Genomic DNA, 24,448 nt, shown 5'->3' on the forward strand with positions numbered 1-24,448 from the left:
CCGGCCGAGGATGGCACGGGGCAACCACCGCTTGGCTGTCAAAGACCTCGTCTTTGCCCACTCTCTTTATGCTCATCGCTCGCTTTGGGGGGTCCTCAAGACACGGATCAACCGCACAGCGGCTGTCGCTGTAGTCCCTCGTTTGGCTGTCTGCCCTACCTCGGTGATCACCGTCTTACCCTTGCATCCATCGCTTGTTGACCCTCTTGTTTTGGGTGGAGACCGATATTAAGTCCCGCCCGCCTGCCTGGAGACACCCGCTATCCATGCAATCAATCTACGACCAGAGACATCCGATTCAGTTCTTGTTTTGCTGACGATTTCGGATCCCTCTTGACTATGAACTTGTATCTCTTGCATTAACTCTAATTGCACCGGTCATTGCTGGTTCTACGAACTCTCGTTACCCCTCGATCTGATACTTAGATACCCAGGAGTCTATATCAACCATGGTAGCCCTGTCGGTGGGCCTCTCAAGGGCCCGCCAGCCTTCATTCATACTCCTTCTATTGTTTATCATTGTCTTTGTCGCGCAAGTTTCAGTCGCTCAGGATTCCACCACAGACGAGTCTACTACCACTGCCGCCACAACGGCGGACACATCTTCATCTACGGACTCTGCGACAACCTCGTCAGATGACAGTACTACCACCTCAGCTGCAACCACGACGGACTCATCGTCTAGCTCAACGACAGATGCTACGTCCACGTCAACTGACTCAAGCTCTTCTTCTTCCTCTTCCTCAACCAGTGGCTATCCCATCGTCACTGTTCCCCCCACAGCCGATGCACCGTACATGCAGAAGTCGAAGATCCCCGAGGGGACTCTGTTCATCGTTGTCGGAGCTGTCCTTGGTGCCATTGGATTCGCCATTCTGGCCTGGCGCGCCCTCGTAGCCTGGTCAGTCAACCGTTCGGTTCGTCAAGCCGCCATGGTTCGGTCATCCGAAACCAAAGGACTGCTTCGCACCAAGAAGCGAAGATCTCGCTCTAGGAGATCAAGCTCCGGACCAGGTGTCACCCTCGAGAAGCTGGGTGGTGGAGGGCATCATCACCACCGTCACAGCCACCGACACCATAGGTCACCTTCCACCAAGACCCCCAGCTCGAACAGCGCACTGTTCTTTTCGCCCACCGCCGGAATGCATCGCAGCAGCAGCAGTAACAGGCGGTCTGCCTATCTCCCTGCAGGCTACTACAACACCGGCAGTGCAGCGCCTCCTCGGACTCACGAAGCACGCTTCTCGGCGGCTGATCTACCAGGCATGGGACCACAGTCGCAGGGTTATACGAGGGCCAAAACAGCCCCTAGCCCTCCTGAATCACCAGGCCTACCCCCAGCAGCCAACGAACAGGACACGACGCCCCGTCGTAGTGCCAGACGGTCCCGCGCAGAAGGCCCTTCTACCAGCAGCGTGAATCTCTCCTCCCCTCCTCAGGGTCGCACACCAAGTGCATATCTGGAAGATTTGTTCGATAACCACAATACGCCTCAGAACAGACATTGATATGACCTATCGATGCTGTTGTACGAGCGACGATTTCTCATTTTCTTCATTTTCCATTATCTCCTTTACCGTGTTGTATATTTCGCATCTCTTCCGTTATACAGATCTCTTATCTTGAACTTCTTTTCCTACTTATATGTTTATTACTCTATTGTATATTTTATTCTATCATATTCTATTATGTCAGCTAAGCCCCTTTCACGATCAACGAGCATTTATCTAGTGATTTATTGTTCTACCTTTCTATCATTACTTAAGTTATTCCTTCCATTCAGCGTCCATGCTATTACTGTAACTACCTCCATTAGCGAAAGAAAAGCAAGCATCTTATTAATAATCACCATTAGTATTAGTTACCAATTAGAGCGAGTGCACTGTCCACGACAGCCCCGATTATCATACTATCCAGCACTATGACCAACCCGCAGTCTTTCCTCAACCCCCAAACAGTACCAAAATGAGTGGTACTAGGTACCCAATAAATAATGGAAGAGAAAAGCTACTACAACGAAAGGAATGAAAGGAACCCGAAGAGAGAGTGGCAAAGAAGAAAAAAAAAAAAAGGGAGTAAAAGATATAGGAAATGAAGAAAAGAAACAAAACAGACTGAGGATTTATACTATACGTTTTAGCGTATACGAAACAACACAAGAACTGCTCCGCAACACTCCCTTTCCCTTAGCTTCCTGCCCAATATAATATGATACAGACGCCTCTCCGCCTCCCAGTAGAAGAATGAAAAAAAAAAAAAAAAGAAGAAGAGAAGGGGAAAGTAAATATAGGTGTGTGGGTGTATAGAACCGACAAGTGTATAGTAAGAGGAACGGAACCAAGCCAATCCAAATCAAATCAAGTTTGAAAAAAGTGAACGGGCCGGATGGGCTCTAGACGCACCAAGCCAAGCCAAGAAAAGGGTGGAAGGCAAGAGATAAAAGGCAGAAGGAAGAAATATGTTCTTACATACGTAATCACAATAACGATGAATGCTGGCTACAATGTTGGATACAGAAAAGTCATGTCAGTTTATAGAGAATGGGAGAGAAGCCTTGTCTAGAAAGATGCGGCAAGGTTGTATAAGTTCAGTCTGCGTCCAATTTGCCGCCGAACTCGCCAAGGAGAATATCGTCGGGGGCAGGACCGCGGCTGTTTCGGACTGTTTTCGGTGCCACGAGTCAGTTGAAGGTGCCACGGTAACGTGCTTGTGTGATGGATGGGTGACTTACTCCACTCGGCCTCGACGCGGAGGAAAACCCACATCCAACGACGGGCAATCTCAGAGAACATGAGTACGAAAATTCCAAACTCGGTCTCACTCATCCAGACAAATCCGGGCACGTATCTAGAGAGCCAGGAGAAACGGATGGCCAGATCAATGATGATCGCGAGGTAGTATTGTCGGTTGGCGAAGTAGCGATGGCGGCGCAGTCCGTATGGGTGTTCGTGGCTGTGGCGTGCCGAAGAGAAGAGGGTCAAATCCCAATCCTTGGTGATATCCCAGTAGAAGGAGTATGCGGAGTTGATGAATGTAAAGAAAAACCTGTAACAGAGGAAGCGCGGTTAGACAGAGCTATTTGCAAAAGGCAGGAAAGAGAAGTCGAGCACGTACAAGAGCCGTGAAAGGCTCATCTCACTGTAGCCGTAAAAGTCTAGAGGGTTGTAGTTCTTTAATTTGGCTGCCAGGATGATGACCGGGAACGCGGTGGCGTACTTCAGGGCGTTAGCCAAGTGTTGGCCACCCTGGCTGCCTGCGACTTGACTACGCTGGGTAGCCCGACGCACACGCAAGTATTCGATGAGACATTGACGAAGTCGAATGATACTGGGAAAAGCGATGATCAAGGGAACAACGTAATCGTTCGTGCGACACTTGCGGGTAGGTTTGGACGTGCTGGAGACGTCCGTGGTAAAGAACATGCAGAAGGTAACAACCAAGTCCGCGAGGACTCTCGAATAGCTTGTCAGAGCATCTGCCAGCAGAATATCCCCGAATTTGCCATCTTGTGCTTCCGCCAGACCTCCAAGACTGATGCGCTTCAGGGTCATGAAGAACCGATATCGGCCCGAGCGCGCGATCCGGTAGAAGGGCAGGATGAGAATAAACAGTCCTATGAAGAAGTATGATTGCGGAATGAATTCCACCGCTTCGACGCGTTCTGCGGAGCCATGGGTGGCGGGCCAGAAGATAAGGAGGGAGACGACGAGCGGGATGGTCAGGAGAGTGGCCAGCTGGTATGTCGAGGCATAATGCGGGCGTTGACTGGAGGATTGTCGGGCAGGGTATTTAATGAGGGCAGGGACATCCTAAGAAGAAGCCAGTCAGCGAATGTATATAACTATAGACAAAAGAAGGTGAAAGGAAGGAGGATGAAGAGGAAGAGGGAGGGGCATCACCCACAATATTGGCCTTTAGGAGGTACTGCAGATTAGCACCCCAACCCCAGAAACCTATCGATAACGAAATGTCAGCTAAATGAAATGCCGGGGATTAGAGGAGGGGGGCGATCATCCAAGGGGGTAGCATACCAGCCAGCAGTATCACCGCCACGCGATAGGGGAAGGGGAGGAAGAGACTGAAGCGATCCAATTGAGCATGTTGATCGACACCCATATTCCATTGAAGAGACGGCGGCGCCGGGAATTCAGCACCAGAGGGAGACCGAGAGGGAGATTCGGAAGTGACTCGAGGGAGGCTCGAGGCACGGAGCCAGTAGTGAAGAGTATGTAGCGACAGTGACTGATCAGGCAAAGGGGGAGGAGGGGGGTTGGAGGGGGGGGAAGTTCAAGGAGCGACTCGGGGTGAGGTTTGACGACCACAAAGGGCACTCAAATCATGACCAGCGAAGCAGTTTAAGCAGCGGGAAGTGAAGAAGCTCAGGGACCGCCGGTTTCAGGTCGGCTTTCCACTTTGGACGGGGCCCAGCGGCTCCGCGCGGCTTTCCGGCTTGTAACGACGCGCACTGGTCCCGCTTTGGGTCTAGCCTGGCCTCTTTGGGACTTGACCCTTAGCACGTGAGCTGAGTCATGTGATAGGGGTCACGTTGCGGTTGTCTAGAGCATCACGTGAGTATTACCGAGGCACTGGCGTTGCTCCTCCGCCTTTCGGGGATCCGCTGTTGCATGCCGGCGCTGCTATACAATCCCACGCGCCTTATCTCTCCCTCTCTTTCTTCAATTCTTCCTGCCATGATAGCTGCCTCAGCGAGGGAATAGCTCTCTCCCATATTGTCTTCTTCTTCTTTCTCTCAATCACCACCTCTCGCACTCTCCCACTTCCCTCACAATGGCCGACGAAGATCTCTCCCTAACTACCTCCGCTCCGACACCGTCCGTCTCTCCCTCGGCCCATTTCTACCCTTTCGCTACCTCCCCAGACATCATTCGGTCGCATGAAAAGGATGTTTTCATGACAGGGAGCTTGACAAGCCAAGCCCATTCAATTGTTCGCTCTCTTCGCGGAGCTCGCTATGCACACACCCACTCCGATGCCATCAAACACCTAACCGAGATCCTCTACTTTGCCTTGACCACCTTCATCGGAAACCGAACCCTAGGAGAAGAATACTGCGACTTGGTCCAACTAGAAGACGACACCCTTCAGCTCCCTTCTCTCCCCAGACGAGCCGGGTACATCCTCAGCAGTATCCTGCTGCCCTGGACGCTGCAGCGAATTCTCCCCGCTTTCCGACAACGACTGCGATCGAAGCTGGAACGCAGTATCGCTCGACAACATTTCAAAGCATCTCAAGCCAAGAAGACAGCAGTGGAGCAAGCCAAGGATAACAAGTCGTCTAAGAAACCATCCTTCTTCACAAAACTCCGGATCCAGAAATACATCCTCGAGCATCTGGACTCCATCACGTCGCTGTCACCCATATACGCCGTTAGCATCGCAACGTTCTATTTCACGGGCGCTTACTATCATCTCTCGAAGCGGTTCTCGGGCCTGCGGTATGTCTTCACGAAAAAGGTAGAGGAGGGTGAACAACGGGTCGGTTATGAAGTCCTGGGTGTGCTGCTTGTCTTGCAGATCGCTGTTCAGGGCATCCTGCATATCAAGAAGGTTGGGACCGACCTAGAACAGGGGAATGAAGATAGTGGACTTGAAGCAGATGGTGATATGAAACAGTATGGGAGCTCCTTGATACCGTCACTTGAAAACCCCTCCTCGCTTCCTCTCCTTCCGGCTTCTGCTGCCCGGTACGATTTCTCGGAAGACTCCCATGCGATCCCCTGGATCCCTGAAGGACAGCAGCGCAAATGTACGCTCTGTCTGGAGTTGTTCAAAGATCCGAGTGTCACGACCTGTGGACATGTCTTTTGTTGGACGTGTGTGCGGGACTGGGTACGGGAGAAGCCGGAGTGCCCGCTTTGTCGACAGGAAGTGCTCTTGTCGAAAGTGCTGCCCTTGAGAGGATGATTTTGATGGTTTTATGACTTTACAGCGCTGTTTATATACATGACTGACTGTATCATGCTTTCTTGTCTGTAATTATACCCCATTCATTCTAGAGGCAATTATTTGGCAGTCTCGATTGTAAATGACTTGACTTTCTATTTAGTTTCTGATGAAACTGTTGTATATATTGATTCTAGCATGGGTATCATATCATGTTCTAGCTCTGAGATCTATATAGATCCAATATGCGAGATTTATGGCCCTGAAATCTAGTCATTTCAACCACAGAGAATATATCAAGTCGCTCTATGCATAAGCTAGTTAGCAACTAACCTGTTTCCTCGCGGGAGTAGGCATATGCTGTGGAAACCACTGTATCGTCGCTCTATCTCAAGCAATCCACTAAGGCTTAACCACCTCGACATCATCGGGGACCATCGTCGTGGTCGGCTCCTGCACAATACGAATAGGCAGATCCAAATCCGCATGAGCAGGTAAAGGTGGTCGAGGGTCGAGGGCCTTCCGCTTTGCATCCATAGTATCGAACAAGCAGATACAAGCATACGAATCAGATGCAGCATCTACACATACACGCGTTATTCATGTGTCGGCACGAGGGGTACACGAAGAGAACTTACATTGCACCTGACGATAACTCAAAGAGACCGTCCAATCACTGCACCTCACATCTTCCGCTTTTTCTAACGGAAGCCCCAGGTGCTCCTCCACCTGCTCACTGAGATTGACAGGTCGTTTGTTAATGAGTTTCGGGTTACTCTGACAGTATTTGACCAGTTTATGGAGATGGCTAAGCTCGAAGATCCCGTGCGCGTCGATCTTGAGGTACTTGCGGAGACGCGTGCAGTCTGCTTTGATTGATACTCCGAGCTTCGTGATGTCTGGAGATTCGATGATTTGTTTGAGAGATGGAGGGACGAGGTCGCTGAGCTTTTTGCCTGGTCTGAAGAGGGCGACGTGGAAGAGAGCAATTCGCTCTCTGTTCGCGACTTGGATTAGAGATACGTTGTCTTGGATGCTGTTCCAGGCGGAGGCCTGCGCTTTCCATTCCATATCGAAGCCGAGGATCTTGTCGTTCAGGAAGAGTTGCGCGACATCTTCGCTGCTTTTGAGTGTTTTGCAGTAATGGACGATGATGTTTTTGCCTTCGGGGCTTTTGAGCATGGTGTGGCTCCAGAACTTGGGTGTTGGGAGGTCCTCGGCGGGTGTGAGGACTGGTTTTGACTCTCCTGCTGGGTGGTTTTCTGAGGCAGGCTCGTCTATGTCATTGTTGCTTGCACTCAGTGTTTCTGACTTGGCTAGTAATACTGGTGATTCTGATGTCTGGAGTTCTCCGACGTCTTTACTGTCGATTATATGCTCAATCATTGGTCGCGGGACTGTATTCGAGCTATAGCATCTTTCTTGTGCTGTACATGGATAGGTTATATGTCTGTGGCTATGAGAAACGGCATTTTGGCGACACGTATATGGAGAAGTCTGATTGCAAAGTGTCGTGTCGCTGGCCTGTGAAGGCCGAGGTTTAAGTTCGCAGGACCGACTGTCGACCCTGGAAGAGAGATGCCTTATTTCAGGTAGGCTCTGTGAAGCGTGTCTCTCATCTTTTCTCGAGCTGGAACGTGGAAAGCAGCTACTTCTGTTCAGAGCAGAGTACAGCCTGCTTATTGAGCCATTCAGCGCCATATGCTGAATCAAGGCGTACGGCCTGCGCAGCAACCTTGAGCGAGTGGCTGTCATGGCAGCCTGGTTTTGCAGAGTGCGTATGCACTTATATCCATTGGCCGAGCTAGAATAAACATGAGCATTTGTTCAGTCATGAAATAGGGTAGAAATACCGAGACATAGCTGCTTCGCGGAGAGCCATAGTAGACCAGATCAAAAGAACTAGTTATGAAGTGACGCTTGCCGCCGGCTTCTATCACCGCCACCGGTCTTTATAAATCGCGTCAAGTCTTACAAGTCACGCAAAGCACACTAACTGGAAGAAGTCCATAATACGAATATAGAACCATAACAGTCTGCTCAATTAATACATCATGTTGAATTTCAGCAGCCTTGAAACCGACAACGCGACAGGGCGTACCTGAAAATCACCCCGATGAAGCGGAGCGGGATTGTAGATCTGATTGGGGGAAGCCATCCGGGCCGGATAAACTCTGCCACCGGGGCCCGCCAAGATTGTGTGGATGGAATCATTCCAGCATCCGTTCGTCAGTCCGCCCGCTTCATTTTCTATATTAGATCTAGGCAAGGGGCTCCTGTTTCCACCTAGAAGAAAAACAGTAAGTCGTCTATGGACTTAGATTGTGTGTCTTGAGGGATATATGCTGAGTTGAAAGTAGCTGCTTAATAACCTAATCAATCCACAATGGCGTCACAACTTCTTCCTCTTGGTAAATGACCCTGTCAGAAGCCGTGTATACATGGCGTACTTGTGATGATCTGCTTACTAACATGCGCGACAGAATTGATCGACAAGTGTGTCGGATCCAGGATATGGGTCATCATGAAGAACGACAAAGGTCTGCATGAACATCTCCCTGCGGGGGAGGGGCAGACGATAAGCTAGATAGCTAACATGCATTCAGAATTCGCCGGAACGCTGCTTGGATTCGATGACTACGTCAGTAAGTATTTCTCCTGTCGTGGTGTACGATGTGCGTGAACTGACCTGCTGCAGACATGGTTCTGGAAGACGTGACTGAGTTGTAAGTCACCTTATCTGCTATCTGGATGGAGATCTCCTATCTCTGGGGCTCTTCTTTTCTTAGCCATTATCCTATGTGTGAAGCAAGAAATCTTACTAAACATGCGATAGCGATTACTCGGGCTCTCAAGTGAAGCTTCCCAAGATTCTGTTGAACGGAAACAACGTCTGCATGGTATGTCTGCAGTCATACCCCTGTGTTACTGATTATGCTCCAGACTGACACTAGTTATTATTCAGTTGATCCCCGGTGGTGAGGGACCCGTCGGTAGCTCTTAGGTCATGATATCCACGATTCTTCTTCTTTGATATGTCAAAATGGTAATAGAATGAACGCTCATGATTGAGATAGACAGTAGTAATGATGGAGTTTACTTCTGACACCGAGTCCTTGGCTAGTAAGGCGTTGAGATCTATAGATGCAACATGATGTAGTTGTTCCAACATAACATAGTAGTTTCCTTCATACATTCTTGCTGAAATCGAGCCGTTGATACTGTTCCTCATCCTAACAAGATCAGGATTACACATCACGTGGAAGAAGCATTACTCCATCCAGAATCATTCATATATCGCCACATATTACCGTACTTACTTACACCCCGAGACTACATGCTCAGGTACCGCCCTATGCAACATAGCTTATGCTGCAAGCAACCTCACGCAGGTACAGGTCAGGGGCGCCTGGACCAAACACCAAATATATCATCGTGCAGGGGTCAATGGAAAAGAAAACACATACTAGTACGCATAAGTTTTAAACTACCACCTAAAGAAGCCACATACCCCATACTACTTCTACTACAGAATGAGCCTCTTTCAGTAAGGAACAAGCGCACAAGTAAAACTCCTATCCATGATATCTCCAATAGAATACACCCTCACGACAACTTTCCTATTCAGAACAACAGCGTATAAAAATGCTGTATAGCAATGGCTATGCAATATGAGGTAGGTCTGTACTACATTTGCCAATTCACTATGTACTGTACACAACAGGCTAACAGTAGTGACGTAGACAACTCGCCGAAGAGCAAGAACTTAAAGTGAAGTAGCAGCTCTAAACCTAAATATGCCGCGGTACTTCTTCTCTTACCTCGGCAGCAAATAACAGCCACCTAATTAGCTATTCACTACTAGATGAAATGAGTAGTAGTGCCTAGATAGGCATTATACTCGACCTTCAGTCCCTCTTTACTAGCTTCCAGAATGTATCCCTCCAAAACCAAACCCAAACCCCACCCGACTCCAACCCCACACGACCACCACCACAATCCCAAATAAAACCCGCCAGCGTCGCATCAACCCAACCTACCAAAGTAATTAGTCTACCCCAGACTTTCCCCAACCCCCAGACCCAAGGCTGTCAGATTAATGTCGGGGTAACATACATAATCTTACATGGGACATGACAGGTAATTGCGGGGGTCGAAGGCTCAAGACTGAAGAAAGCGGGAATGGAAATGAATCTGTTATGTAACAGATTCTTTTCCCCGCAAAAATGAGAAACTAATAAAAGTGGGCGGTGTCAAGTCAGCTGAGAAGTTTATACACCTCATATAACTTTAATTTACTACTTACATACAACAACGTATGTTTGTGAGTTGTCGGACTTATTCGCGTTGGATTTGAGCCGTGGTTTGGTGATGGGGATGGATATGGATGTTACGTAAATACTATACTACTTTTCTTAATCTTTTTTTTTTGTTTTTGCTTTTGCGAGGTGTAAATTATGGGGTTTTTGTTTAGTGTCGGCTGGATGAGGGTGGTTTGCGGGGTTTGGGGGTTTCTTGCTTGGTTCTGCCGAGGGCCGGGATACTACTTACTACGTACTACTCACTGTTTCGGGAACAGAAAGGAGAGAGAGAGAGAGTACTTTGGTTAGTATTGAGCTGGGACTTTTGTATATGTATGTTCATTCCGTTCTTGTTGATTCTAGATGCATTCGTAGAGTTATGCGGCGTGATTATCCCCCTGGATAACAGCCTACACAGTAGTAATAACTCCATCAATATCTGGCTGGATTCGTTACCCATGCAGTGAGGGGCATTTTTAAAACAACAGAGCAAAAGCGCATAGACCTAGTCTAGAGCTAGCACAGCCTGATTCTATTCTTCGATCAGTAATTCGAACGTTGACCTCGGTATCAGCGCTAGGCTCCATTCCAGCTAGCTGGCTCTGTCTCCAGTAAGCTCTTCCTGCACGTAACCGGACCGGTCGCACAGCTGGGCAACCCCAGCGCTTCATTTGCTGGCAGCTGCAAGTCGCTTGACCAAACAAAACGTTGTAGATCTTTTGCTCGGACTGGCACCACCGGGCCGGTGTGTGAGTACACAGTACTTCTGGGCGGAGGCACAGATTGTTCGTGCTAGTAGTAGAGATTCTCCGCTTCTTTACAAGTGCTGATATGCATGTCCTGGATAATATGTTGTACTCATCTCTCGAGTCTCTTCAGCTGACTATAAAGATGTGCTGCGGTTTTTGCTTTTCCTAGCCTTGCGATGGGCATGTTGATCATAAATCCTTTCCACACTGAACAGCTCACAACTCTGAGAAGGGAGTTCCGTAGTATAACACACCCTGTTATGAAACTACCATGGCAGGGCTGCATGTCGGAGCATTCGCAGCAACCAGAGCGATAGCTCGAACGGAGCAGCGGCTCAGGCGTCAGACTACCACATGCAGCTTCGAAAGCACAGTAGCACCACATTTCACATGGCCACATGGCACACACGGCTGTACTTTGCCCGAAGCTATTCCCAATATTGCCATCGGTGTCTGACATGTCATGTGAAGACCTGAGCCATAGATTGATTCTCTCTCTGGAAATGGATGGCACCACTCAAGAGGCAAAATCAACGAACAAAAGAAAAAAGAAGCTCCGCAAGAGGCAAATAAACAAACCCCTTGGCGTAAAAGGAAGACCTGACTACGAACCACGGATGGGGCTTATACGAGCCGGCGATATCCGACCTTGCCACTAATTAGTGGACTGGAATCCTGATTGAAGGACTTTGTAGGAAAAGGATAGACTAAGCAGCAACTCGGACATCCTGATTCAACGTTCCTCGAGGGAGGAGGCGTGGGCTTAGCCTTGCAGGACTCGTCGGGCTATCGCGCCGAAAGAAACTCCAACTAGCTTCTATCGGTCTTCCATGGGTTCAGTCCCTCCTCCCCTGCTACTAGCAGCGACGCGACGGGACGAACGAGCGGGTGGTAATTGTGTAGTGCAAAAGCTTAGAGGCCCGATCGATCAGGAGAACCGAAGCCAAATGACAGGACGACGTTCCAGAATTCAGCCAGGTCTGGAATAAGCAAGGGGTGGTAGCCAGTCATATCTAATGACCGGACGTTCCTTCAGGATCCTTGAGGAACAGGAATACAAAGCATCATGATGTGGAAAAAAGAAAAAAGAAGTTGGTAAAGGGTGGCAAGAGGTGGCACAACTAGTAATTACTATAGTGACCTTTGCTTCGTCGAGGTGTGCGAGATGAACTCCCGAGTACTTACTGCACTCACCGTCAGTGGCTCTGTATATTTCGTTACCTTGTTCTTAATTTGCGCCATCATGACACAGGCATCAGGAGTGATGTACCTGAGCGCGGCTGTATAACATAGTGGCTCTATATGGATATTGCACTTGTTGATCACGTAGGGAGTAGCGACGGACAACGACGGAGTAGACTACTATTAGGGAGGCTATTGGGGGAGTGGATAATGTCTTGATAGGCAGAAAATGAACTCATCGAACCGACCACAGCGAGGGCTTATCAACATCCCTGCATGCGCGGCCTGATTGGTCCCAACCCCGGCCGCGTCAATTCTGTGGGTGCGGAGATGATTTAGTTTTGGCCTGCGCCTGCCAGCCCGTTACGCTTCTTCCTAGTACTTTGGAGGGCTCTTTTAATTCTCGCAAGGCCCCTTTTTGTACTAGAAGCAGGAGAAGAAGGGGGGAGGGGGGAGGGGGGGTATTTCCTACGAGGTCTAATTCACCTTAGTTAAAGCATATGTTGCAGGAGAGTTGTTCGTAGTAGTGTAGATAATTTCCCCTGTAGGTTACGCGTTAGCTTAGATAGTACTAGTAAGGACTAACTTGTCATAATTCGGACAGAGGCGGGACACGTGGATTATGATAGGCGGCAGCGGACGGATTCCTACTGTGGGATAATACGAAATGCTAAGAGGATAGACTACTACCTTCCATGCAGTGTACATGGATGCCAAGCAGATATCTGATACTCTGGAGTAGAATAGCGCAATCAGATTGAAATAAAAAGTGAAAAGAAGCAAAGATTGACTACGAATTATTATGTACGTGGTTTTGGCCCCCCGATGAGACACTACCAGGGGGGTGGGAAGGTGCCATGATAATAAGATAAGTAAGGTAGGGAAACGGTTAGCTGGGGAAGAAGCAGAGATAAGGTGAGGTACAAAGTGACACTACTATGACCACCGGAGATAAGGGTGGATTTGTTTGGGGCGGGTCTCCACCCCAGAACGGAACCCTGGGGTCCATGGACCGCAGGAAGCCAAGATAGCCCGATAGATAGCAGATAGCAGTCCTACTGGGTATCACCACATCCCTGAAACTCAGCTCATACACAGGGTTAGTATGATTATGAACCATGAACCATGATGGCAGGAAAATAATACCCATCTTCTGCTTTGTCGCTTTGGAATCACACGATTAACCTACTGGGTAGTAGACAGTGGTATTGGTTCGGAAATAAACGAGCTTAGTGGCGTGGAAACCTTAAATCATGAAAATGCTACCTTCTTCCGTCACTGATGATGAGGTGATTTCAATTCCATTATTATTTCCCCGGGTCAGGCTGGATTTCCTCGTCAGTGTCTGCTGTATGACTGCATTGTGCGCCATCAGTCAACTTGGAGTAGATGATGAAAGCACTGCTTCATCATTTTTCATCACTTTTTGCCCTTGTACAACTAAATGATAAAATTCTCCTGGACGGTCTAGCAGTAATAATTTTCTCTGAATAAAATCCAAGTGGATCCAGAAGCGGTTACAACATGCCCATCGTAAGACGCAGTGCCGGGAGCCTAAAGCAGAGAGGAGAGGAGAGGGAGAGGGTGGCTTGGTCTTGCTTATCAGTGGCAGTAGTGAATCCCCCGATAACCAGTTATCTTGGGAGGCGTTTAGTTGGTGTAGGGTGTAATAATCATCCCTAAAGCAAAGAGTAACAGTTAATAATACCTTGCAGAACCACCAATCAGATCCAGTGAGAATCTTATTTTGCTCTTAATCAATTAATGAGGTGGTACTCGAGGGATCCCCCGGGGCCATGGTCAACTTGGACGCTTTCACCGATTGGTTCCCCCTCTATTTGTCGCGCAACCACCAGTTTAGCCTTTTTCCCCATAGCAGTAGAAAGTAAAGTACTCCAAAACTAGCCAGAGCGCATCCGGCTACTCATGGGCCCAGCTCGAGTCGCAGCAGACCTACATTTGCCTCCACTATCCTGCGGCCTTCCTGCCCATTTAGCTCGGCCACATGGATTTGTGGCCGATATCAGGCCCGCAACTCGAGTCTGCTGAGCTTGTTCAGTGGTTCTTCCCACCTCTCGTGGATCGGGGCCGTAATTACTCCCATGGGTGGATTGGAACTGTCGGGGATTACTGCTGTGACCTATATCGCCCGGTTCTTATTTAAATAAAAAAAAAATAAAAAAAAACCCCTGCATCCTGACCAGCAATAATTTAATGTTTCAGGGAATTTTCCATTTCCCGGATTCCGCTTCTCTACGGAAAAGAAATAAGTAACTCCTGCCGCCCGTTTCCCACAAGAGGTGCTCATAGTATTCCCTTAAAGCCCTCCCCTCCTTATCATTACTATCTTGGGATTTGAGATACCCTTCACTTGCACGGGCTGCACACAACACACTCACCATCTCTGGAGTTCCCCTCCTCCTCCCTATCTGACTCTCTCACCTTCTCCTCACCCCGCCCGTTAGTTTTATTTCCCCTGAGGTTTCTGAACTGGCTTTGGTGAACACCCGGTTCCTTCTTCGCTCCGTCGTGAATAGTTGCATTTCTTCGCATTCTGCAGACCACTTCTTCAGCCATGGAGAAGGATTTCATTGAACCCAAGTCGGAGCCCTCGTTCGGCGACGCTCCCCCTCTCTACGGCGAATCTGAAGCAACCAAGGGCAGCTTTGGCCAGCGAATTATCGATAGTTTCAAGAGAGATCCTAATGCTCGTGCCTCGTCGCACCGTGAACCTGGTCAAGATGGGAAGACCTTCGATATCGAAAATGCTGCTCAGAACACTGCTAGTTCTCCACTGGCACGCAAGCTCAAAGGTCGCCACCTTCAGATGATCGCGATTGGTGGTTCAATTGGTATGCATGGTCCCTTGATGCCGACGCTCACGCCATCCGGGCTTCGTCCTTGCTGACTGCATCGCGCTTTAGGTACTGGTCTTTTTGTCGGGTCTGGAACGGTCCTGGCGGCCGGTGGCCCAGCCTCGGTCCTGATCGCATATGCTTTGATCGGCTGCATGCTTTACTGCACTGTGCATGCGCTGGGTGAAATGGCCGTTCTCTTCCCTGTTGCTGGTTCGTTCTCGCATTATTCCACCCGGTTCATCGATCCCGCTTGGGGTTTCGCCATGGGTTGGAATTATCTGCTGCAGTGGCTCGTGACCCTCCCCACCGAAATTGTCGCCGCCTCGTTAACTGTCGACTACTGGGAATCGGGCATCTCCAATGCTGCCTGGGTCGCTATTTTTTGGACTGTCATTGTGTGTATCAATATGTTCGGTGTTAAAGGTTATGGTGAAGCAGAGTTCGTGTTCTCCATAATCAAGGTCACCGCCATAGTTGGCTTCATGTGAGTCTATTGGATCTGCCCCCTCAAACATTAGTATGCGATGAGGGTTGACTGACCTCATACAGTATTCTCGGTATCATCCTGACTTGTGGCGGTGGGCCCCATGGTGGATACATTGGTGGAAGATACTGGCACGATCCAGGTGCCTTCCACGATGGCTTCAAGGGTCTTTGCAGTGTTTTTGTGAATGCTGCATTTGCGTTTGCTGGTACGGAGCTGGTTGGCCTTGCCGCCGCAGAGACCGCTAATCCTAGGAAATCGCTCCCGACCGCCGTCAAGCAGGTGTTCTGGCGCATCACCCTCTTCTACATCGTGTCTCTTACCTTGGTCGGCCTCCTTGTCCCCTACACCGATTCCAGACTCCTCGATGGTTCATCTAGCGCCGATGCCAAAGCGTCTCCGTTCGTCATCTCCATTGTGAACGCGGGAATTTCTGGATTGCCTTCGGTGATGAACGTTGTCATCATGATTGCTGTGCTCTCCGTCGGCAATGCAGCTGTCTACGGCTCTTCGAGAACTCTGGCGGCTCTGGCCGAGCAACAGCAGGCCCCAAAAATTTTCGCCTACATCGATCGCAAGGGCCGGCCTCTTCCGGCTCTCATCGTTGCCTCGGCGTTTGGTTTGCTTGGGTTCCTGGCCGCTTCCGACAAGGAGGATGAAGCCTTCACATGGATGATGGCCATCTCGGGTCTCTCCTCCATCTTCACCTGGGGGTCAATCTGCCTGTGTCACATTCGCTTCCGTCGCGCCTGGAAACTGCAAGGGCACAGCCTCGACGAGCTGGCTTTCACGTCCCAGCCTGGTGTGATTGGTTCCTGGATCGGACTCATCTTCAACTGCCTCGTTCTGATTGCTCAGTTTTGGGTTGGCTTTGCGCCTAGCGGATATAGTGAAATGTCGGCTTCGGCATTAGTTTCCAACTTCTTCTCCGACTACCTTGCTGCGCCGGTTGTGTTGGCCTTCTACATCCCCTACAAGCTTTGGTTCAAGACCCCCTTCATCCGGGCCAAGGACATGGATCTCCACACCGGTCGTCGCGATCTCGACATCCAAGCGCTCATCGAAGAAGAAAAGGCAGAACAGGCGGCCTGGCCTGCGTGGAAGAAGGTGTGGAAATTCTTCTGCTAAAGCTGGGTTGGGTCACATTTCAAAGGTGTTAAGGCTTGTTTCATGCTTGGGCTGCGCTTTCTTCCATCCATATCCCCTTTTTGCGCTTTGAATAATGTATGATAATGATCATGCCTCCCTCTTCAGTTTATGTTCCTTAGGTAGCATATTGATCAGCGCTGAGCCGATGCATCGGGATGGCGAATGAATGTTCTTCACTAAATGAGAAAGTTCACTCGACGACGAAGACAGTCGACGCTGCTTAGTAGTGAAGGAAAGTATGTTGACAATGAACAAATTGAGATCAACTGTATGGACTTCCGTGTTTAGATGTAAATGATTCAGACCCTAAGAATAGAAGCATGTCAACTGCGTGGTGCCAAAAAAGCAACATGACAGTAGCTGTTCGGCAATGCCGTGTTTTGGATCTGCTGCTGGCACAGTCTCCGGGCTTGGCGTGTTTGCATCTGGAGAACAACAACAACGAGTCAGCAGCAACCAACTCCAGCCACGTAAATAATACCTTACTTGAAGTATTGACAGCGTCTCTACGCTGTCTGTACATACTAGTCAGTCATATAGGGGGAAGATCAGTGGGTGAAGATGTGCCAGATTACTAACGCCTGTCGACCACCAGTTCCCCTTCTTTGTGTCTAGTGGTAGCAATCGTCTTCAGAGCCTTCCTTCTTGGGAAATGATCTGAGAGTTCGGCTCTTTTCCTCTTCCCATTATTTTGGGTTACCGGTGCTGCGCGATGGGTCCTCCAAAAAATTCCCACCAGCCCTAAAGACTAGGAAACATCAGGCGTGGTTGGGGGGAATCAATCTAAGACAAGTGCTGTAATCTCTGTAATATCGGTAATATTTCACGGCGCCCCCAAAAATAGCCACCCGGCAACCACACGTGATGGCTGAGGCGCCAACGGTCTAGTTTCAGGTCGGTAAGGCGTAAATTACGCATGACGGAGAAGCCCAAGAAGAAGCCGGGCGAGAAAGTGGAAAGTTGCTTGCTTTTCCTTTCCAAAAGATCTCGGCCAACCTGAACCTAAGATCCAGTCTCCCCTGTTGTCATCCGTCTGAGTGTCTCATACTGCAACTAAACTAACTTCTTCCTCCACCTCCCACCCCCGTTGCAATTTGACCACCTTTTTCTTTTTCAAAACACTCCTTCTACTTCTCTCTCTCACTTCAGCTTTATTGTTGCTTTTTACTCTTCTGCCTCCCTTGTTTCACGCTTTCCATCCAATTCACCCCCCTCCTCTCCTCACCACCTAACTGGTCTCCTGTAGCCGCCCTCGCATACCCGTCACCGGGCCTATGTCTCCTCGCAGCCGTTGTGTGCCACTATAGCATCCGTCAGAGGTGGATATTTATCCGGCGCTTGCCAACAGAGCTGGTTTCTCTCCGTTTCTTCCAGGCACTTTCACCGGCAATTACCTTCAAACAGGCGTTTTCTGTGGTTCATCGGAAAGTTTACACTAGTCGCCTAGAGTCGGTGACGAACGCCGGCCGTTTCTCCTCAGGTTCAATCTCGCTCTCAGCTTGGTCGCGCATCGCTCCAAGCCGATACCAAGCAATCTTCCGTTGACGTCGGCTTGTTTGGTTCTTTCTTCAATATGCCTGGTTTCGCGGATTCGTTCTGGACCCCCGACTACGCCACCGGTCTGGGGGTGCTCTACGGGAAACTCCAACAGGGCGCCGTCGAGAACAAGCAGATCATCACCATTGCTTCTATGCGCGCAGATGCGGAGGAACAGTACGGTCTGAAATTGGGGGATATTGCGCCGACCGTGGATCGGGTCACGCCAACGGGGTTCGGAAAAGATGACGGGGCAAGCGTGAGAAAGGTTGGTGCCTTTTTACTCGTACGGAAAGTTCTGATCTAGGTGATACTGATATTAGGTCTTTTCGTCTAGGCTTACGAGGGAGTTCGCACTGAGATGGTCGAGGCATCCAAGAACCACCAGAAGATCGCGTCGAACATCCGGGAGCTAGTCGTTAGCCCCTTCAGGCGTTGGTGCGATCAGCACGAGGCTCGAATTCAAAATTCCCACGATGATCTCCAGGCTCGAATTAAGGAACATTCGAAACAGGTGGATCTTGTCAAGAAACTCCGAAGCCACTATTTCAACAAGTGCCGTGTGGTTGAAGACCTCGAGGAAGAGAACAAACTCGCTTTCCAGGCCCCCGAAACAAGTCCGAAAATTAAGCCCACCCCCAAGATTGTCCTGCCAGAAGAACAGGAGGAGGAGGAGGAGCCGGTGGAGATTGGCGATCGGATCTACCCTCCGGAGGATTTGAAGAGGCTTCTGACACATATGCTGGAAAACATCAAGATTGGCGAGGTCAAGGTGCCGATCATCGGCACATATCAGAACACGTCGACCGGTGCGGATATTGTGGAATACACTCAGAAGCACCTGAACGGAACTAGCATCACCTATTCGGAGAGAATCGGGCAGGATCTCGTGGATAATGGGTTCCTCCGTCTGGTCGGAAACATGGGCAGCACCTTCGCGAACAGCTCCAAGATGCGCTACCAGTGGCGCCCTAAGGTGTTCCAGATCACCGGTGTCCCAGAGAAGAAGAAGCCTCTTATGCGCGTAACCTCTGTGGCAACGAGCGAGGACGGCAGCGAGTCTCCGCTGTCTTCTGTTTCTGAGATGCTGGCCGGCTGGAACCCTCTCAACAACCCGTATCCCAACGAGACACCAGCGGAAAAGTTGCGCAGGGAAGCTCGCGAGGCCGATGAACGGTACAAGGCTGCGGTGCGCAAGCTGGACATGATCAGATGCAAGCTCGAGGAAGAGGTCGTTGAAAACTTGCGCTTCATGGAGCAGTGTGAGCTTGATCGCCTCAAGGCAATCAAGGCCGTGATCCTGGATTTCTCGGGCGCCATCAGCAATGTCATTCCCAACCTGCAAAGCACGGTCGACCACATGATGCTCTACCAAGAGACCATCCAGCCGCTAGGCGATCTCCGTTACCTTCTGGAGAACTACCGGACCGGTGGTTTTGTACCTCGTGTGCAGGCGTATGAGAACTACTACGGATCTGTGGAAGGTATGCGCTCTGCCGACTGGACATTAAAAGATTTATTGTTTGCTAAAACTCTCTAGATCAAAATTTTGGTGTTGACCTCGAAGCGAGAGCCAGGGCCGACCGCAAGCGCGTTCCCATTGTGGTCACCACTCTGCTGACCTACCTGGATAACCGTAAGCTCTCTTTCACCCGGTCCTTTTGAGCGCATAAAATCTAACTTGAAAAGGTTACCCTGACCTTGAGGGTGACGAGGCACGACGTGCGATCTGGCTGTACGATGTGCCTTTGGCAGCCACACACCACCTCCGTAGCGCATTGAACAACAGCAAAGCGGATTATAACGAGATCCTGGAGAAATATGAAATCCCCATCATCGCCAGTGTTCTGAAATTGTACCTCCTTGAGCTGCCAGGTTCGTGTTTATTCAAACCTTTACTTATGATTCAGGTCTAACAGCTACCGTAGACTCTTTGGTTTCCTCCCAGGTTTATGAGATTGTGAAGACAATTTATTCGACTACTGCCCATGAGACGACGGAAGAGGGCCGCATCAAGGTCCTTCAAAGCACTCTCGGGCAACTCCGTCTGAATAACATTGCTACGCTTGACGCCATTATGACCCATTTTACGCGCTTGATTGATCTGACATCTGCCGATGAAAGTTATGTCTCTGCACTTGCCCAGGCCCTGTCGCCTTGCATTCTCCGTCCTCGCACAGAAAGCAGCCTTACGATGAACGAACGGCACAGCTACCGTCTCATCCGCGATCTATTTGCTCACAAGGACGCCATCTTTGGTGAGTTGAAACGCCAGTCAAGTGCTCTGGGGATCAGTGGATCCACCAACCGTCCTCGTGCCATCAGCACAGATGAGAGCAACCGCCGGGCCGCAATGGAGGCCCGGAACCGTGCTATTCTCGACCGCAGCCGTGCCAACAGCCCGGCTCCTCCCCAGAAGCATCGCCGTGATCGTTCCAGCGGCGCTTCGGAGACCAGACGTTTCCCCATCAACGTGACCAGCCCCACTGAAAGACGGACTGTCGCCCGCAGCAGCCTGGATGTTCCCATCAAAAGCGAATCTCCCACCGCTGCGGAACAGATGACAAGCGTGAACATCAACGGTCCTGAGCCAGGCACCAATGGCGCCTTGAGCGAATCTCCTGTTTCCGCTGCGGCCAGCGCAAGCCCCTCATCGGGTAGTGCCAGCCCTCCCCCGGCCCCTGAATCGGACGCTTCTGTGACCCCAACCACAACTCCCACCCAAGATACCGAGAAGCGCTCATCAACGATCTCCCGGTCTAGCGTTTCCTACACTCGCAAACCCGGCCTCGGAAACCGTTCCAGCTTCCCGACCGTCGCAAGCACGGAGGGCACAGACAGCAAGCGCAGCAGTCTAGCCGAGACCGAGCCGAAAGGCGTCACATTGGAAGACAAGCCAATGGACGATGACTAGATGTGTCTATGACTTATAGAAGCCTTTTACCCGTCTTCCTCCAAGACAGGGGAAGACAGAATCAGGCTCATAAAAGAATGTTTGTTACCTTATTCATATCCTTTCTTTCTTTCGAGGACACGAACGATGACGCTGCTACCACAATATTCCGGGGAATACACGACAAGACAAGACAAGGAGCCTACCAATACCAAGGGTACCGACTAGCATCCGTAAAAACTCGAGCCTTGATCCTTGGACCAGCCATTCCACACAACACAACAGACACCATCTCAACCTAAAGCAGGCCTTATTGCTTGAGAATGGCGTCTTGTTTGTATCTGTGTGTGCTTTGTGTTTTCATTAGCGGCGGTCCTATCGAACTGTTTCACCTTTTGTCATCAGCTATTCATCTACCTACCTATCTATCTATTCATATCTATATGCCTCTCCTTGAATGTTCTTCACATACCCAACATCTTTGTTGTCCCTCCTGTTACCTTTTGTGTTATCATTATGTATGTATGCATAGCTGTTTATTCTGTACTTTTCTTTTTTTAAGGTCTATCGATTCAAGTTGAATTGGTCTGTTTTGCTCTCTATAAGCGACATTATTCATATTTGCTGTGGATTTTTAAAGTCCAATTCAGTGTATAGCATCATCATACCATATCATATCACCTCACATGCAGAGTCAATGTGTTTTGGTTTGAGCATCATGTAGAAAATTCACGTTCTGAAATCTACTGCTTCTGTTTTATCTTCATGTGTAATGGTAGTAAACTGTTTGTTGAAAGCTGTCATTATCATTTACTAGTTGTATGTGTGTAACGCCGTATGCCAATGCGGGGATCATCGCTAAGTGGATATGTGCATATGCATCTCTTTATCCAACGCCGAGAGAATGGACCAACTGCCTGCAGAAGACATTCAAAATTGCAAGCTCGCTGGGGTTTTGTACAGTAAAGGGAATAGATAGGACGTGTTTACAGCCCTTGACCAGTGAGCAGTCTCCGGAGGATACCCTCTCCCGCTCCGGTAAGTTGTGTCTCGATCTCTTTTTGAGAGACAAAACAAACCAGGCTCTGCTCATCCAAGGCTTTGCTGGGTGTCATTGGCCCGTGGAGCTTGGAAGGACTGCGTCGCAGATCGGATCCGCCGGCGACTGTACCACCTCGACCACGGCCCTGGTATTCACCTACAAGGCCCATCGTCTCCAGGTTGCTGAGCACGTCCTTGAATTCGGTAGATGTAAGAGGGTGTAGGATATTGTCTTGCCGACACAAGGTACAATATGTGTCGTACACTTGCTTGATCGTCGGCGGCAAATGCTTGGTCTTGGACGGTGTGCCCGGGAATTCACCTTGCCGCCGCTTGCGGTCCAGGGCAATCAAAGCACAGATGGCTGCCTTCTGCTGAAGGTTGAGCCCCTGTAGTCGCTGAACTGTCCCCTGTCCGAATGCCGCCGAAGTGATACGCGCAACATGCGCAATGCTGGCTCGAGGGGCTGTAATAGCAGTGTAAGATAAAGTAGGAGTCTGTTTGGGTGAAGATGACTTTGAGGATGAGGAAAGGTTGTTGTTCTCGACAAGGATTGTTTTGGAAGGACTCTCGGGGTTGGCATTCTGTGCCTCGAGCTTTTTGAGTGCTTCCTGCTCGATAAGATCGATGGCACGCTTGACCAATTCGAATGCCTTCCGTAGATCGCCAGTCTGCGATGCCACCTTCTTTGAGCACAGTTGAATAGCTGCTGGTTGGACAAAAGGAACGAAATTGGGGTCCACAGTTTGACCTTCAGGGAGTAAAGAGCGAAGACGATTGGTGATTACGCCGGCAATCTGGCCAGCATTGTAAGGCAAGAAGGGGAGCAAGCGAGGCTTCAAGTTCTTGGCCTTCAATTGTGGGAGTGATCGATCGGTCAAGTCTAGCGCATTGGCAATGCCGATGAGCAAGAGTCTAGACTTTTCCTGCAACGACCACTCAAACAAGGACTGGAGGATACCGGAATCCGCGGTGAGGAGATGATCGATCTCGTCCAGAGTGACCAAGAACATATCATCTTCCTCTTCGGATGTGAACATCAGTCGTAGCCGATCTGCTTCGCTCTTCTTGAAGACGTCATGGTCGTTGCAGAGATCGCCGATAAGCCTGCTGTAGACGTCACGAGCACCCCGCATACTCGCGCAATTGAGGTGTGCGATTTTGAGAGACTTCAAATCCATGTCGTGACACACTTCCTGAACCAAGGCACTCTTTCCAGTACCCGGAGGACCACTGATATACAAGCAACCACCTTTGCGCGAATCAACACTATCTTGTATGAACGAGGTCAATTTCTCCCGTTCGGTATCCCGACCCACTATCCGAGTTGAAGTTGCACCCCGCGCAAACATCTGCCTTGCTTCGGAGTATATGGTCTGCGTGGTGGTTGGCGTCGATATGTGTCGAGGTGTGCGTGGAGTCATAGATTTCCCGCCAATCTGAACGCGGTGTTTCGGTGTTGTCGGAGGAGGTGAATCGAGAGCATCGCGAAATCTGGACTTCGACGGTGTCTTGAACTCAACTGGTGTCGAGTTTTCGTCTAGATGGATTAGTTATATTTAAAGAGGGAGATCAAGGGAGAATCCTACCATTGACCGGATCTGTAGCATGGCTGCGCTTAACAGGTGATATGGCCGCCTTGCCAACCTGCACAGTACGCTTTGTCTGTCCACTATCGACCGAATCATTCTTTGATTCTTCCTGAGGCTCTTCCTGAATAGCGGCGCTATTGCCGCTTCTCGTCCGTGACCGAAGTTGGCGCGGTTGGGGTGCAGGGGGCTCGCTTTCTTGACGGACGCGAGGTTGTTGTGTCCGGCGCCTGCTTGCTCGACGCACGGGTAATGATGGTACTGATACAAAGGAACGTCAGTTAAAATGATCTAAAAGAAATTACGGAGGAATTGAGGGATATGGAAGTCGTACCTTCCGGTTCGATAGCACCTCGCTGGCGCTTACCGAGGACCGAAGCAGCCATGATATGATAGATTCAATGGTAATTGGCAAGAGCAACCAAGGTAAATAAGATGAGAAGGAGAATAGATGATCGATGATGAAAGGGAAGGAGCGGGTGTTAGAGAAAATACTGTAGTAGTAGTAGAGTAGTATTTGGAGTGGAGGTACTGCTATCCATCACGATTTTCCCAAGGAGGCATAATTAACAAGACGCGTCGAGTTAAGGTGCGCGTGTTACTACGCGTAAGCTTAATCTTATCACGTGACTAGATGCGAGGCTGACGCGCTTCGGCTGCCAGTCATGTTTCTTCCTGTGGGGTTCTACTCAGCTGCCATGTCCTGCCTGACTTCTCAGGCGTGGAAGCCACAGGGTCGGACCGCGTGATTATCCGTCTGCT

General features: G+C 49.8%; 8 protein-coding genes across 8 annotated transcripts; 5 read left to right on the plus strand and 3 right to left on the minus strand.

Moving 5' to 3' along the window:
- Window positions 1–53: 53 nt before the first annotated feature.
- Window positions 54–1,879, plus strand: BO87DRAFT_380661 (uncharacterized protein). Its single transcript, XM_025624340.1, has one exon. It carries the CDS (start codon window positions 450–452, stop codon window positions 1,506–1,508), a length of 1,059 nt encoding a protein of 352 aa, XP_025474925.1. The 5' UTR covers window positions 54–449; the 3' UTR covers window positions 1,509–1,879.
- A 290-nt stretch (window positions 1,880–2,169) lies between these two features.
- BO87DRAFT_344873 (EXS domain-containing protein) lies at window positions 2,170–4,267 on the minus strand. Its single transcript, XM_025620842.1, has 5 exons — window positions 4,032–4,267; window positions 3,904–3,953; window positions 3,115–3,809; window positions 2,732–3,045; window positions 2,170–2,661 (listed from the first exon to the last, which is right to left on the minus strand). Exons 1-5 carry the CDS (start codon window positions 4,114–4,116, stop codon window positions 2,588–2,590), a joined length of 1,218 nt encoding a protein of 405 aa, XP_025474926.1. The 5' UTR covers window positions 4,117–4,267; the 3' UTR covers window positions 2,170–2,587.
- A 386-nt stretch (window positions 4,268–4,653) lies between these two features.
- Window positions 4,654–6,030, plus strand: pex10 (ubiquitin-protein ligase peroxin 10). The gene has a single exon (XM_025624341.1). It carries the CDS (start codon window positions 4,789–4,791, stop codon window positions 5,923–5,925), a length of 1,137 nt encoding a protein of 378 aa, XP_025474927.1. The 5' UTR covers window positions 4,654–4,788; the 3' UTR covers window positions 5,926–6,030.
- Window positions 6,031–6,306: 276 nt separating this feature from the next.
- On the minus strand, window positions 6,307–7,290 carry BO87DRAFT_319786 (3'-5' exonuclease; the record flags this gene model as incomplete). Its single annotated transcript, XM_025619867.1, has 2 exons — window positions 6,307–6,485; window positions 6,543–7,290. The coding sequence occupies 2 exons, from the start codon at window positions 7,288–7,290 to the stop codon at window positions 6,307–6,309; spliced, it is 927 nt and encodes a 308-aa protein (XP_025474928.1).
- Window positions 7,291–8,175: 885 nt separating this feature from the next.
- Window positions 8,176–9,011, plus strand: BO87DRAFT_380664 (RNA-binding protein LSM5). The gene is made up of 7 exons (XM_025624342.1): window positions 8,176–8,204; window positions 8,265–8,315; window positions 8,388–8,444; window positions 8,511–8,549; window positions 8,603–8,630; window positions 8,741–8,804; window positions 8,870–9,011. The coding sequence occupies exons 2-7, from the start codon at window positions 8,291–8,293 to the stop codon at window positions 8,906–8,908; spliced, it is 252 nt and encodes an 83-aa protein (XP_025474929.1). The 5' UTR covers window positions 8,176–8,204; window positions 8,265–8,290; the 3' UTR covers window positions 8,909–9,011.
- A 5,376-nt stretch (window positions 9,012–14,387) lies between these two features.
- Window positions 14,388–16,893, plus strand: BO87DRAFT_380665 (amino acid permease GAP1). Its single transcript, XM_025624343.1, has 3 exons — window positions 14,388–14,988; window positions 15,061–15,478; window positions 15,544–16,893. The coding sequence occupies exons 1-3, from the start codon at window positions 14,712–14,714 to the stop codon at window positions 16,604–16,606; spliced, it is 1,758 nt and encodes a 585-aa protein (XP_025474930.1). The 5' UTR covers window positions 14,388–14,711; the 3' UTR covers window positions 16,607–16,893.
- Window positions 16,894–17,945: 1,052 nt separating this feature from the next.
- On the plus strand, window positions 17,946–21,228 carry BO87DRAFT_182740 (GTPase-activating protein RGD2). The gene is made up of 5 exons (XM_025618424.1): window positions 17,946–18,431; window positions 18,501–19,647; window positions 19,704–19,799; window positions 19,853–20,038; window positions 20,092–21,228. Exons 1-5 carry the CDS (start codon window positions 18,201–18,203, stop codon window positions 21,075–21,077), a joined length of 2,646 nt encoding a protein of 881 aa, XP_025474931.1. The 5' UTR covers window positions 17,946–18,200; the 3' UTR covers window positions 21,078–21,228.
- Window positions 21,229–21,839: 611 nt separating this feature from the next.
- BO87DRAFT_182744 (AAA family ATPase CDC6) lies at window positions 21,840–24,231 on the minus strand. The gene is made up of 3 exons (XM_025618425.1): window positions 24,021–24,231; window positions 23,687–23,947; window positions 21,840–23,637 (listed from the first exon to the last, which is right to left on the minus strand). The coding sequence occupies exons 1-3, from the start codon at window positions 24,070–24,072 to the stop codon at window positions 22,043–22,045; spliced, it is 1,908 nt and encodes a 635-aa protein (XP_025474932.1). The 5' UTR covers window positions 24,073–24,231; the 3' UTR covers window positions 21,840–22,042.
- Window positions 24,232–24,448: the final 217 nt, after the last annotated feature.

This window comes from Aspergillus neoniger, assembly GCF_003184625.1.
Source record: "Aspergillus neoniger CBS 115656 unplaced genomic scaffold BO87scaffold_49, whole genome shotgun sequence".
Classification (NCBI taxonomy): domain Eukaryota; kingdom Fungi; phylum Ascomycota; class Eurotiomycetes; order Eurotiales; family Aspergillaceae; genus Aspergillus; species Aspergillus neoniger.

Coding starts and splice junctions, on each gene's coding strand:
- BO87DRAFT_380664 (XM_025624342.1), top strand. CDS start 8,291: ATGGCGTCACAACTTCTTCCTCTTG. Junction 8,550..8,602: donor TGGATTCGATGACTACGTCA/GTAAGTATTTCT, acceptor GACCTGCTGCAG/ACATGGTTCTGGAAGACGTG. Junction 8,631..8,740: donor CTGGAAGACGTGACTGAGTT/GTAAGTCACCTT, acceptor AACATGCGATAG/CGATTACTCGGGCTCTCAAG.
- BO87DRAFT_380665 (XM_025624343.1), top strand. CDS start 14,712: ATGGAGAAGGATTTCATTGAACCCAAGTCGGAGCCCTCGTTCGGCGAC. Junction 14,989..15,060: donor CGCGATTGGTGGTTCAATTG/GTATGCATGGTC, acceptor ATCGCGCTTTAG/GTACTGGTCTTTTTGTCGGG. Junction 15,479..15,543: donor ACCGCCATAGTTGGCTTCAT/GTGAGTCTATTG, acceptor GACCTCATACAG/TATTCTCGGTATCATCCTGA.
- BO87DRAFT_182744 (XM_025618425.1), bottom strand. CDS start 24,072: ATGGCTGCTTCGGTCCTCGGTAAGCGCCAGCGAGGTGCTATCGAACCG. Junction 23,948..24,020: donor AGGTGCTATCGAACCGGAAG/GTACGACTTCCA, acceptor CCTTTGTATCAG/TACCATCATTACCCGTGCGT. Junction 23,638..23,686: donor TGCTACAGATCCGGTCAATG/GTAGGATTCTCC, acceptor TAATCCATCTAG/ACGAAAACTCGACACCAGTT.
- BO87DRAFT_380661 (XM_025624340.1), top strand. CDS start 450: ATGGTAGCCCTGTCGGTGGGCCTCTCAAGGGCCCGCCAGCCTTCATTC.
- BO87DRAFT_182740 (XM_025618424.1), top strand. CDS start 18,201: ATGCCTGGTTTCGCGGATTCGTTCTGGACCCCCGACTACGCCACCGGT. Junction 18,432..18,500: donor ACGGGGCAAGCGTGAGAAAG/GTTGGTGCCTTT, acceptor CTTTTCGTCTAG/GCTTACGAGGGAGTTCGCAC. Junction 20,039..20,091: donor GTACCTCCTTGAGCTGCCAG/GTTCGTGTTTAT, acceptor CAGCTACCGTAG/ACTCTTTGGTTTCCTCCCAG.
- BO87DRAFT_344873 (XM_025620842.1), bottom strand. CDS start 4,116: ATGGGTGTCGATCAACATGCTCAATTGGATCGCTTCAGTCTCTTCCTC. Junction 3,954..4,031: donor GGCGGTGATACTGCTGGCTG/GTATGCTACCCC, acceptor CGTTATCGATAG/GTTTCTGGGGTTGGGGTGCT. Junction 2,662..2,731: donor CCGCGTCGAGGCCGAGTGGA/GTAAGTCACCCA, acceptor CACCGAAAACAG/TCCGAAACAGCCGCGGTCCT.
- pex10 (XM_025624341.1), top strand. CDS start 4,789: ATGGCCGACGAAGATCTCTCCCTAACTACCTCCGCTCCGACACCGTCC.